Raw genomic sequence first — 12493 nt, forward strand, 5'->3', positions numbered from 1 at the left:
GCTCAAATCAATAAATAAGCCACTTTGTTCACTCTAAACAGGGTACCTGGGTACTAGATTTTCGTTAAATCAGATTATCTCACGACTGGTTAAGGGTTTCTGGCGTTCAATCAAAGGGTTTGATTTGAACGCTTGAAGTGTCAAAGGAAAATCGTGTTTAGACACAGATTTATTTAAAAAAATCTATACATGGGCGCTTCAATTAGTACATTTCATACGTTGCACGTCATTCAAGCAATCACTTTTATACTACACGCTATATAAAAATATCATTTCGTTCCTGCTTTTGGTGTTTAGCAAAACAGAGGGCCTACCGCGATCTTCGGACAAATTTTTGCCTCTTTTTTTACAAGCGCGACAGAGAGGCAAAACTTCTTTCGCGATTAGGCTCTCTGTGTCGGGCCTAACGCGATTCCTTTAGGTCGATAGAAGTCGCCAATGATGTAAACAGATCTGCACTAAATTATAACACATACATGATTATTCATTACAAATCTTTGGAAAATTTATATGGACATTATGAATGTAGTGTAAACTATTTGTTAATATATTTATGCATTATTTTAGGAGTAAAGCTGTTCACATTTCTGACCACCTCCATCTTACTTAACATTTGTGAATTTTATTAACTTTTATATTACGAATAAATATTAACATAGGTAAGTAAAGATTACAAATATGTGGCGGGCTGGTGATACAAATGTATCTATTATTCTGAACTATTATTCAACTAAAACCATAATTCTAAATAGGATTGTTATATTTTTATAGAATTATGAATTCCTTAAAACAATCATTCAGTTAAAATAATGAAAAAAAAAACATAGTACACAACCACAAAGGAGTACGTGAACAGATGTAGTGCATAATTGTTTGCCATCGTATTTTCACGGAAACGCACTCGAAAGTGTTATGCTATGCATACAAATACAGACGTGCATGACTAATACGAACGTTTCTGAGAAAATACGATGGAAAACAATAAAATTATGCACTACATCTGTACGTAGCATGTATTTGGTACTATATAGTTATCACATAACCATTTGTCCTAAAAGCCTTTTTCCTACTTTTATGTTGTTAAAAAAACGTATAACCTTATACAAAATGACAGTTTGTTGTTTGTTGATATCAGCTTATGCTATAGGCAAAATGAATTTAGAATAAATTGTTTGGTAGGATAAATCTGGCGACTGGTATTATAATTTGCGGCATAACCCTTTTCCAGGCATAGTACGATTTATCGACCACACATGCGCCAATAGAATTTCAACCTTAGCAATCTGATTTAAGGTTCAAATTAGATTGACCTTTTGGAAAATGTGACGTCTTCAAATCAATGCTGGCCAGTTAGAATATATTTGCATTTTTTGAGAAAACCTTGTAGATTGATGCGGCCCGGAAAAGGGTTAAATATTCGTTATCTATTTCCACCACGCTAAGCATATCTGCTGAGATTAAATGATTTACCTTATTAAATTGTCAAAAACAAAAGTTTTCAAAAGTGTATGTAGAGAACTAAATACTCCAGTCACACGACGAGTGGCACGGGAAGTAGGCAGACGTAGTGTGGCCACGTTACTCGTCATGCCGCTCGTCATGCTTCCGTCATAAAACCGACATAATACGGAGGTCGGCTCTCCCTATTTTGTCGGTTTTTTGGCGCGAGTCAAAGGACCAGCAATATGAAATGGGAAGGGTCGCGAGTAGAGCAGGGTGTGGCCGGAGCGGGGAGCTGCGAGGGGCAGCGCGAGGAGCACAGTGTGGCCGTAGTAGAGCGGGTTTACTTGAGCCGCTGCAGCAGCGTGCTGTTGGCGAGGTTAGCCTGCTGCACGGTGGCGGTGGAGTCGGCCAGCTCGGCGGAGGGGTAGGAGGTGAGCAGCAGGAAGGGCCGCGCTTGGTAGGCGGGCTCGGCGCGCGCCACGAACTGCCGCAGCTCGGCCACGGTGTGCGACAGGTTGAAGCGGCCCGCCACGCGGCTGCCGTCCGCTAGGCGGAACTGCAAAAATAAATCCCTTTAGGATACCTGGCTCGTTGTTACATTTCTGTAAGTATTTATCTGTACGCAATTTCTAACGTCAAGGTGTAATAAATGATAATGCGTCCATAGAAAGTTTGAAAATGTGTTGAAGTTTTCAATTTACTGAATAATGTTATAATTTATAAATACTATGTGCCTTAACTTATTACTGGATTACCATCATCTTGAAACAATTAAGCACCATATTTTTTAATTTTTATGTAGATTTTTGCTCCACAAAATACGCCAGATACTGTTTTATTAGACGTGCAATGCGTAACCACAATACACTTTTCGTTTTAAGACAGGTATATAGCGAACAGATTGCGTCGCGGTCGGCGGCCGGTGTTCCTACTGTAGCCTACTGTAGACACTGACCTGTATGGAGGTGGCGGGCTGCGTGTCGTCGAGCTGCACGGCGGCCTGCGCGGCGCGCGTGTTGGCGTCGCGGTCGGCGGCCGGTGTTCCTACTGTAGCCTACTGTAGACACTGACCTGTATGGAGGTGGCGGGCTGCGTGTCGTCGAGCTGCACGGCGGCCTGCGCGGCGCGCGTGTTGGCGTCGCGGTCGGCGGCCGGTGTTCCTACTGTAGCCTACTGTACACACTGACCTGTATGGAGGTGGCGGGCTGCGTGTCGTCGAGCTGCACGGCGGCCTGCGCGGCGCGCGTGTTGGCGTCGCGGTCGGCGGCCGGTGTTCCTACTGTAGCCTACTGTACACACTGACCTGTATGGAGGTGGCGGGTTGCGTGTCGTCGAGCTGCACGGCGGCCTGCGCGGCGCGCGTGTTGGCGTCGCGGTCGGCGGCCGGTGTTCCTACTGTAGCCTACTGTACACACTGACCTGTATGGAGGTGGCGGGTTGCGTGTCGTCGAGCTGCACGGCGGCCTGCGCGGCGCGCGTGTTGGCGTCGCGGTCGGCGGCCGGTGTTCCTACTGTAGCCTACTGTAGACACTGACCTGTATGGAGGTGGCGGGTTGCGTGTCGTCGAGCTGCACGGCGGCCTGCGCGGCGCGCGTGTTGGCGTCGCGGTCGGCGGCCGGTGTTCCTACTGTAGCCTACTGTAGACACTGACCTGTATGGAGGTGGCGGGCTGCGTGTCGTCGAGCTGCACGGCGGCCTGCGCGGCGCGCGTGTTGGCGTCGCGGTCGGCGGCCGGTGTTCCTACTGTAGCCTACTGTAGACACTGACCTGTATGGAGGTGGCGGGCTGCGTGTCGTCGAGCTGCACGGCGGCCTGCGCGGCGCGCGTGTTGGCGTCGCGGTCGGCGGCCGGTGTTCCTACTGTAGCCTACTGTAGACACTGACCTGTATGGAGGTGGCGGGTTGCGTGTCGTCGAGCTGCACGGCGGCCTGCGCGGCGCGCGTGTTGGCGTCGCGGTCGGCGGCCGGTGTTCCTACTGTAGCCTACTGTAGACACTGACCTGTATGGAGGTGGCGGGTTGCGTGTCGTCGAGCTGCACGGCGGCCTGCGCGGCGCGCGTGTTGGCGTCGCGGTCGGCGGCCGGTGTTCCTACTGTAGCCTACTGTAGACACTGACCTGTATGGAGGTGGCGGGTTGCGTGTCGTCGAGCTGCACGGCGGCCTGCGCGGCGCGCGTGTTGGCGTCGCGGTCGGCGGCCGGTGTTCCTACTGTAGCCTACTGTAGACACTGACCTGTATGGAGGTGGCGGGTTGCGTGTCGTCGAGCTGCACGGCGGCCTGCGCGGCGCGCGTGTTGGCGTCGCGGTCGGCGGCCGGTGTTCCTACTGTAGCCTACTGTAGACACTGACCTGTATGGAGGTGGCGGGTTGCGTGTCGTCGAGCTGCACGGCGGCCTGCGCGGCGCGCGTGTTGGCGTCGCGGTCGGCGGCCGGTGTTCCTACTGTAGCCTACTGTAGACACTGACCTGTATGGAGGTGGCGGGTTGCGTGTCGTCGAGCTGCACGGCGGCCTGCGCGGCGCGCGTGTTGGCGTCGCGGTCGGCGGCCGGTGTTCCTACTGTAGCCTACTGTAGACACTGACCTGTATGGAGGTGGCGGGCTGCGTGTCGTCGAGCTGCACGGCGGCCTGCGCGGCGCGCGTGTTGGCGTCGCGGTCGGCGGCCGGTGTTCCTACTGTAGCCTACTGTAGACACTGACCTGTATGGAGGTGGCGGGTTGCGTGTCGTCGAGCTGCACGGCGGCCTGCGCGGCGCGCGTGTTGGCGTCGCGGTCGGCGGCCGGTGTTCCTACTGTAGCCTACTGTAGACACTGACCTGTATGGAGGTGGCGGGTTGCGTGTCGTCGAGCTGCACGGCGGCCTGCGCGGCGCGCGTGTTGGCGTCGCGGTCGGCGGCCGCCGCGGCCGGTGTTCCTACTGCCGCCGGCGCACCCACTACTGGAGGCGTCGGACTGGAAAACACCAAACGTTTATATACTTGCGAGTAAACCCAGACTTAGCCGGTTGGTTGCACGAAACTGTGTTACCGTTTTCATTGTTCTCAGCTGAGTAACGTTGATGAGTCCGTCATCTGTGATTAGTGCAACTAGCCCTGAGTATCATCAACTGTACAGTGTTGCCAAAATCGGATTTTTGAATAAGCCAGGGTCGACTAAAGCGACATTTTCAAGTTCGAAGGGTTTATACTTTATTAGCATACCCTGTGGTTGCCCAAGGTTTTGCGTGTAGGAATGTTTTACACTAGCCAAAATATTAAATCCATTTAATTAATAGTTTGGTAACTATTTTACAATAAACAAAGTTATAAATACATGAAGTACAGGCAGATTGTTATCATACCTGCCGAGCATCTGCCCCTTGCCAGCGAAGACCTGCGACTTGACCGCGGGCGCGGGCTCGTGGCGCCGGTCCTCTAGCGACACCCGCACCGCACCAGCGCCGCCGAGACTCGCAGGAATTTCCCTGCAACCACATCAAATCATCATCCAAAATTTCAAGTTAATTTCCGAGACAAGTTTTAAAAGATTTATCTCGGCATACTATTAGATTTGGATCTAGGAAATAAAATTCTGCCAAACTTTAATCTGTCATGGGAATTGGCGGAAGATTCCTCCTGAATCCTCACCCTCGGCGTATGCTGTCTAAGAACTCTGCATGCTCCGGGTCGGTGTAGGAGCGCACAGGGCCCTCGTCCACGGTAAAGCCCTCTCTATACAGACGCAGGCGCACGGCGCGGATGTCTTCCCCTTGCGCCTGCGCGCCCGGCGCCGACACTGGCTCGTGGTCATCTGATGTCTGTCCTAAAATTACACTCACATATTTACTAAAGGAAATTATTTTATCAAAATATTTTTATCTAAACGCTTCTGATTTGACATGACTTTAATATTAATAATAACTAGGTATTTATACAGATATGTAAATTTATTTCGCATGTTAGTATGTAAGGAAATTATTCAAGTTTTTGTACGCCATCAGGCAGGGTATAGTGCTACAAATATTTATTTACCGCCACTGTAATCAGTTTGACATATACTCACAAATAAAAACACTTTGAACTTTGAACTAAAATGTTGTTTGTGAGATTTAAAATGCAGTTTTTTTATATTTACTATTTGTATTTTTTGTCAAAGAGCTATGGAACGGTCAATGTTAAAAATTAAAATTAAGGACAGAATCAGAAACGAAGTCATAAGAGAGAAAACTGGAGTAAAAGATACAATATACGCAATAAAAAAGAGCAAATGGGCCTGGGCTGGCCATATATGTCGAACAACGGATAACCGGTGGACTAAACGTGTCACAGAATGGTCACCAATAGGAATAGTGAGAAAACAAAAGAAAACAAATAAAAGATGGAGAGACGAGCTAGTGAACTTCGACAGATACTGGTGGAAAAACTGGGGGAGGCCTTTTCCGCATAAGCAACATGCAAATAATAAACCAATAATAATTGAAATTTATGTAATTGTAAAAAAAAAGAAGCATGAAATAAAGGACCTATTGAAAAATCAGTGAGATGAGAAGAAAAACTACTTTACATAAATTCAAAACTAAACAGCCGGAAGGCCAGCGCTGACTTTAGGGACATTATGCTGAGGCGGGACCATTTCGTGGTAAACTATATACTTTTACTAGACTTATATTGACCGGGATATAGACCGTGATTACCTTTTGTATTATTTGTGAGCTCCCGATATTTCGACGCAGTTACATGCATCATGTTCACGGGTGACTGAAGATAGCGGGTGGGTGTCAAAGTTGTGTAGACAGCGCTCTGTCTACCCTCATTCTTGCGCGTCGGCTGCGTTCACTTTCAACGTTACCAACGGTCGCATTCACACTTGTTGGTCCGGTCGCGTTCACACTCGTTGGTCTGTCCAAACACACTACACTCACGGTGTCACTACGCGTGTTTGATTCGGATATCACTGGTTTTTTACACAAACAAATCACAGGATTCCACACATTTGACAGTTTAAACCCATCTTCACGATTAAAATTTTTGTATTTGTGAATTTCAATGGCTTCTCTTACCAATCTTGGTATATAGTGGCGTTCTGTCGAAATGACCTTGGGACTATGCAACTCGATCCAGTGATTTGTACCCGACTCAAGGAGATGCTGAGCAATAGCTGACTTGCGAACGTCATTGTCCCGGTCAATATAAGTCTAGTGAAACTAACCGTGAATCATTCAAAACTCTATATACTTTTAGTTTAAATATACTTTTTTTTGTGATATGTTTGTATGAAATGTAGTTTGCCATGAATAAATGAATTATTTATTCTTATTCTAAAAATTATTGAATTCTTACCAAGTCTGTAGCCAGTACCGCTGAAGACACCACCCTGGCCTCGGCTGGCCGTTGTTGGCTCGTCTTCAAACACCACGGCTCCGCGTCTGTAGATCAAACAAGTGATGATTAAGGGATGATTTTCGGGACAAAAACTATCCTATGTCCTTCTCCGGGACTCAAACTATCTATCTATCTATATTAGCCCTTTATCCTGAACTCAGATTTTTCTTCCTTTCTTTGGTAGTTTTTTCTTTGTTTTTCCTTATCTTATACATATATTTTTCATATTTTTTTTCTATTTTTGTTATAATATGTATCTAAGTTCAGTGTGCCTCCTGGCAAAGGCCTCCTCTAACTCCTTCCATTGCTTTCTATCATTCGCTACTCTTCTCCAGTTTGGACCAGCTGTCAGTTTGAGCAACTATTAGTTATTCTGTGGTTTGAGTTTGTCTTCCCACCTCTTGTACTGTCATCCTCTATTCCTTTTACTGTCTTTAAGATACCAATGTGTTACTATCTTAGGGACTCAAACTATCTCTATGCCAAATTTCAACTAAATCGGTTCAGCGGTTTAATCATTAAGAGGTAACAGACAGACTTTCACATTTATAATATTAGTATGGATATAAAAAAGCTCAGTTTAGATACTGACACAATACACAACCTAAACCATTGAAGATGGGATCTTGAAATTTAAAACATATTAAATTATTCATGTCCTCCCTCCCCTATGTATTTATATTAGGTTGTTTTTGAAATTTAATCCTTCAGTAGCTGAAAATATGGTTTCAAGTGTTAAGCAACTTCTTTATTTACAGAAACCTCCTGTAGTATTTTCATAAACATTCAACATCAGATAGTTAAAGAGACCTGAAGTAGACAATGAAATACTCACTCTCTGACACTTTTGAACATCTCAGTGACTATGTCTTTCCTGTTCTTGCCGGGGCCAATGATCTGTTGGCCAGACCTTTCTGACCCGCCGGCATAGAATGCTTGCCCTGAAACAAATGAGTGATGAATTTAAGAATATATTCTCAAGTATATCCAATATGCCATATAACAGGGGTCTCCCATTCACAGCCGGGAGCTTGCCAATCTGGCAGACTCAAAGAGCAGTATTCCATAAAATCTGGCCTGTCACATGTAAATGAAGGGGAAGCCTGTCTGCCCTTGAACCAAAACAATTATAGTAAAATCTGTATTTATTCCCTTATAATATGCTAAATCAGGCAAAACAAAAACAGAGAATCATCTTGGCATCTCCATACACAAATTTTCTTAATGCTGGTTTCAATGCTAATAATAGTAAAAATATGCCTTTTTTACATTATGACCAACATATTGAATAGTCTGTTTTCAAATTAGAAACCAACAAGAATCCAATAATCAAAAAAGGTTGTCCCCACCGGGCACAGATGGGAATAGGTACATTCATATGAATCATTCCCATCAGTCCCCATCTTATATATGGTGGTGGTCACGTAAGGGGGAATACGCCTCAAAGTGGCCAGTAAGAATCTTGCCCACTCTCAATTTATTACAACAGATAAGAGCAAGAAATGTATGACAGTGTTAAGCTAGTAATAATCAAGTGTTTTTGCCATTCAGGACACTCTCAGTTTTATTCTCAGAAATGTCCTTGAGTAAGAATGTTCCCCATTCCCCATACTAAACTGACAATGTTCTTAAAAAATGCACATCTCTTAACACACCTTTATCATTTTCTTCTTTTAATCTTGCAATTTCTGCCCTCAGTGCTTGATTCTGATTTGTCAATATGCAAATTTTTTCTTTCAATTGTTTTATCTCATCTTCACGAGATAAACTCTCACTAACAACATCTGGACGGTCTGAGTAACTTTTGCTTATTGATGGATTGTCAATACTTTTACTTGTAGATGGCATGTTTTCATTATAAGTATTCTTTTTGGAACATGAAGCAACGTCACAATATAAATTATATTCTTTTTCTGTTTCCCAAACTGCTTTCACTGATGTCGAAATATTTAAATATTTTTTACACAAACTAGGTATAACATTTTTATATAAAATATTACTAAACTGTGTACTAAAATCAAGATTGTTCTCTGTAATATAATGTTTTAGGCTCTAGTTTTCAATGCTTGTTTAAAGACCTCCCATTCGGAAAAAATAGACAACCCACCTTCATCTTCATCGCTGGAGCTCTCCTGCTGGAGCGACCCTAACGTCGCGAAGTTTCCAGTGGGCTTCTTTTTCTCCTTCTTCTGTCGCACCGGAGACGTCGGCGGGGACTCCATGTCGCTGTCCGACAGCGTCGGCAACGACGGAGCAACCGTAGGTATAGGCGCCTCGTCTACACTACCTCCGTGCTCATAGAAACTAGATAACGCCACCTGAAATACCAGAATAAACACAATAATACTTAGGCAAGTGAAAATAGGTATCATACACTAAAATTTTACAGTAAAAACTCATAAAAATCAACAAACAAAAATTAAATCAACTCACGTCAAGCTGCCAATTCGAAGATTCCAAAAAGAAACGACTGCGAGTTTCATCGGCGCCGGTCACGTCACAAAACTGTCGTAATGTGTCCTCCTTATTAGCCGACATGCTAACGATTTTTGTAGTTTATTGTCTTAAGAAAATTAAACATAAAAAAATACCGACTCGTTGCAATGGATGACGGTTCACAATTTTTGACATTTCATTTAGAGGAGAAAAAAAGGCCACAGATAAGGCAAAGGAAGTATAAAAGCATACATACCAGATTAGAACCAATAAACTAAAAGCCTTAATGCTAGACAGCATTCTTTAGTGTAATAATTACAGCTCACTGTTTTAATACTTTTTAATGAACTATTTAGGTTTTAGGCGTGCCTTGTATTATATTGCGATTATTTTCCGTAAAAAAGCAGTGTGCTTTCAGCCTTTCAGTTATGTTAGTCTCCATGTGATTAGTTGAATAAAAAAAAAACTAATGTCAATGTCAACATAATGTCAGTTTCAGCAGCTGCAATAAAATCTGCAATGCTCAATTTGCTCGTCTAGCTGAGAAATAAAACTTTACTTACTGTCTTGTGCTTTTTCTTTAAGATTTATACAATTATTCGTAAGTGAATATTTACAATATATATTCGATTTTCTGTTATACAACTCCAATGAGTGTCTGAAACTTACTAAATCGTTGCAGATGTCGCCAAATAAATGAAGACTCCGCGACAGTCGTCAGGCTCCATCATGAGGAAATATTACCAGCTTATACTCATCATAGTGTGCTTCGTCAGCATCGTGACGCTTCTTATTTACCGGCACGAATATTACCGACTGCGATATGTCCTCGAGGTGCTCAACTTTTTCGGGAAGCCCGGTTTGTCCGAGATCGAGTTTTGCGGACCTGGCTTCAATGCTACGATGCTCACAGAGATAATGCGGAACTCTTCCATGGAGGTGAGGGAAACTCCACCGCTCTTCCAACAGATTGATGACAATTTCTACGCTTACTCGTCATTTTTGCGCTCGTATCGCAAGTACGAGAAGCTCACGCCTCACGCACACAACATAGACACTATCGTCATCGGGAGAGCGAACGCGCGCCCCAATTTCCGCTGTAACATCTGGCTAGAGAACAGTTCCAAACATAAAGTAGGCACATTCAGTTTCAAAACAATCTCCCAGCCTATCAATGGCTTCAGATTATTCGTATTTCAGTGCTCATTAAGCCAAAACTTAGGTAAATTAAAAGGCATAAGCTTCTATAGCAATGACTATAAAGTAAGTCCAATTCATGCCCCAATAAATAGACTGATTGATGTAACTACAAAACGGAAATCAAGACCCATGAGGTATACAAACAATATTAAATTTATCAACAATGTTGTGCCGGCGATGTGCATCATCCCAAATCAAGTGCCAATAGTCTCCAGAGATTCCCTCATAGAGTCCTTAGTCTTTCACCACATGATGGGAGTCAACTCATTCACCATTTATGACAGTCTGATCTCTGAAGACATAGTAAAAAGACTGAATTTGGTACCAAGTGATATTACTCAATGGGACATCCAGTTTTTCCCCTTAAATTTCCCTTTCAACTTTGCCAAAAGTTATGACATAGTCAAGCAGGCTATAGAGCTGGATTGTCTTTTTAGGCACTTCAAGTTAGACAAGGAAGACACAAACAAAGCAAGTCATGCTATTGTCATCTCCTGGGATGAATTTCTTGTTCCCCGCATCCATAACAGTTTAAAAGCTGTCATCTCTGATTTTGACCCTACATACAAACAGAAATCAATAACAGTGGAGCCTTTATTATTTTGTTTAAATCAGAATGATGATGACAACTCAGAAGTTGGTTATCCGGACATTATGAAAAAGACACACTACTACCAGTTACCGCAGGAGAAGAAGCGGCCAGTGTATATTAGAAATTTGGACTCCATGACAACTTTTGAGGACATTTTCAATGCTACCACTACCAGCGGACAAGCTATACCTACCAATTTGCTTGCTGTACACAAATATACAGAATGCAGAGACCCAAACAGCTACCATCCGAGAGGTGTAGGATTCAATGAGACACAGATGGAAGTGTTTCGGAACAAGTATGAAGCAGCCATGATGAAGTTTGGACCGAGTTTGGTGAACAATAAGATTTACAGGCTCTACAGATCAGGACAAATTTGGGAGAAAACATCTAATGAGAATGTTAGGGATATGCTGTAAAAAAATTCTTTAACAAATGTGTTTTGTATTGGCAAATAATATCTAAGCTTATGTAAGATGGGATACCTGTATGGACCTAAAGAATAAGATAAGTTAAATAGGCATTTATTGAACAGCAATATAGTTGACACAGAGAATGTTGATAAATGTTGTTGATTATTATTGACTGATATTCAACACAGTTGACACAATTTATGAGATATGTGTTGAATCAGCAATTAACTTTCAATGACTAAAAAACGTAAACAACTCAATTACAAATTTAATGAATGCTTTGCTATTTTAGTGACTCGAAAATTTGAAAAATTTATGTATACATAGAATTATTGTATATGTATTAAGAAGTCAATAGGTACCAGCACATTCATAAAGAATATCTGCAATTCTACAGATACAGTTTCCTGACCAAAGTAGTATAACAAGTTTGTCAAGAAATACAATTATCAAGGTCAAGGTGCTTAAATATGTAAATTGTCCAAAAATTAAACACATTTTTAGCCTTTCACCCATACCAATATGTTATACCTTGATTGTATAGTCAAGGTTTAAAATACTTACACGGACAAAGCGCTAAAAATATCTGAACACGACCTTATGGCCTAGATAAAGATAGTTTATTATTCAAGTTGGCATATTACAATGCGCTTATGAACGTCAAATAAAGCTACGCCGGCTTTAACCGTACACCTCTGCCTCGAGAAGATTTTAATCCCCCCTCAATTGGAGGAGGGTATCCCAATATGGGACCGGCAATAAACTCGGCGGGAAACATCTTTTCAAAACATTATATCTTATAATTAACATGCATTACGTACAGTAAGGTAGTGTATATATCTTTGACCCTTTATCCATATCTATATTTTGGAACTGCTGTTCATTCAGAACTGTGCTGGGACCTAAAAACACTTGCGACAATTAATTAGATCATTCGTTAGATTACGCCTTAAGCTAAGGGTGGTATTCTATTTGTCTAATATCTTTGTCCAATGTGTATTTTCGTCTCACATTTTGCTTAGTGAGAGAGTGAGACGCAATGCACATTGCACCA

The 12493-nt window shown here is 43.2% G+C and overlaps 2 protein-coding genes across 2 annotated transcripts; one reads left to right on the plus strand and one right to left on the minus strand.

Moving 5' to 3' along the window:
* Nucleotides 1-955: 955 nt before the first annotated feature.
* On the minus strand, nucleotides 956-9430 carry LOC134754143 (NSFL1 cofactor p47). The gene is made up of 8 exons (XM_063690240.1): nucleotides 9232-9430; nucleotides 8906-9116; nucleotides 7634-7739; nucleotides 6757-6842; nucleotides 5065-5239; nucleotides 4779-4901; nucleotides 4255-4390; nucleotides 956-1999 (listed from the first exon to the last, which is right to left on the minus strand). Exons 1-8 carry the CDS (start codon nucleotides 9334-9336, stop codon nucleotides 1784-1786), a joined length of 1158 nt encoding a protein of 385 aa, XP_063546310.1. The 5' UTR covers nucleotides 9337-9430; the 3' UTR covers nucleotides 956-1783.
* A 291-nt stretch (nucleotides 9431-9721) lies between these two features.
* Nucleotides 9722-12229, plus strand: LOC134754529 (uncharacterized). The gene is made up of 2 exons (XM_063690828.1): nucleotides 9722-9835; nucleotides 9917-12229. The coding sequence occupies exon 2, from the start codon at nucleotides 9931-9933 to the stop codon at nucleotides 11443-11445; it is 1515 nt and encodes a 504-aa protein (XP_063546898.1). The 5' UTR covers nucleotides 9722-9835; nucleotides 9917-9930; the 3' UTR covers nucleotides 11446-12229.
* Nucleotides 12230-12493: the final 264 nt, after the last annotated feature.

The sequence above is a fragment of the Cydia strobilella genome, chromosome 2 (assembly GCF_947568885.1).
Source record: "Cydia strobilella chromosome 2, ilCydStro3.1, whole genome shotgun sequence".
NCBI classification, from domain to species: Eukaryota; Metazoa; Arthropoda; class Insecta; order Lepidoptera; family Tortricidae; genus Cydia; species Cydia strobilella.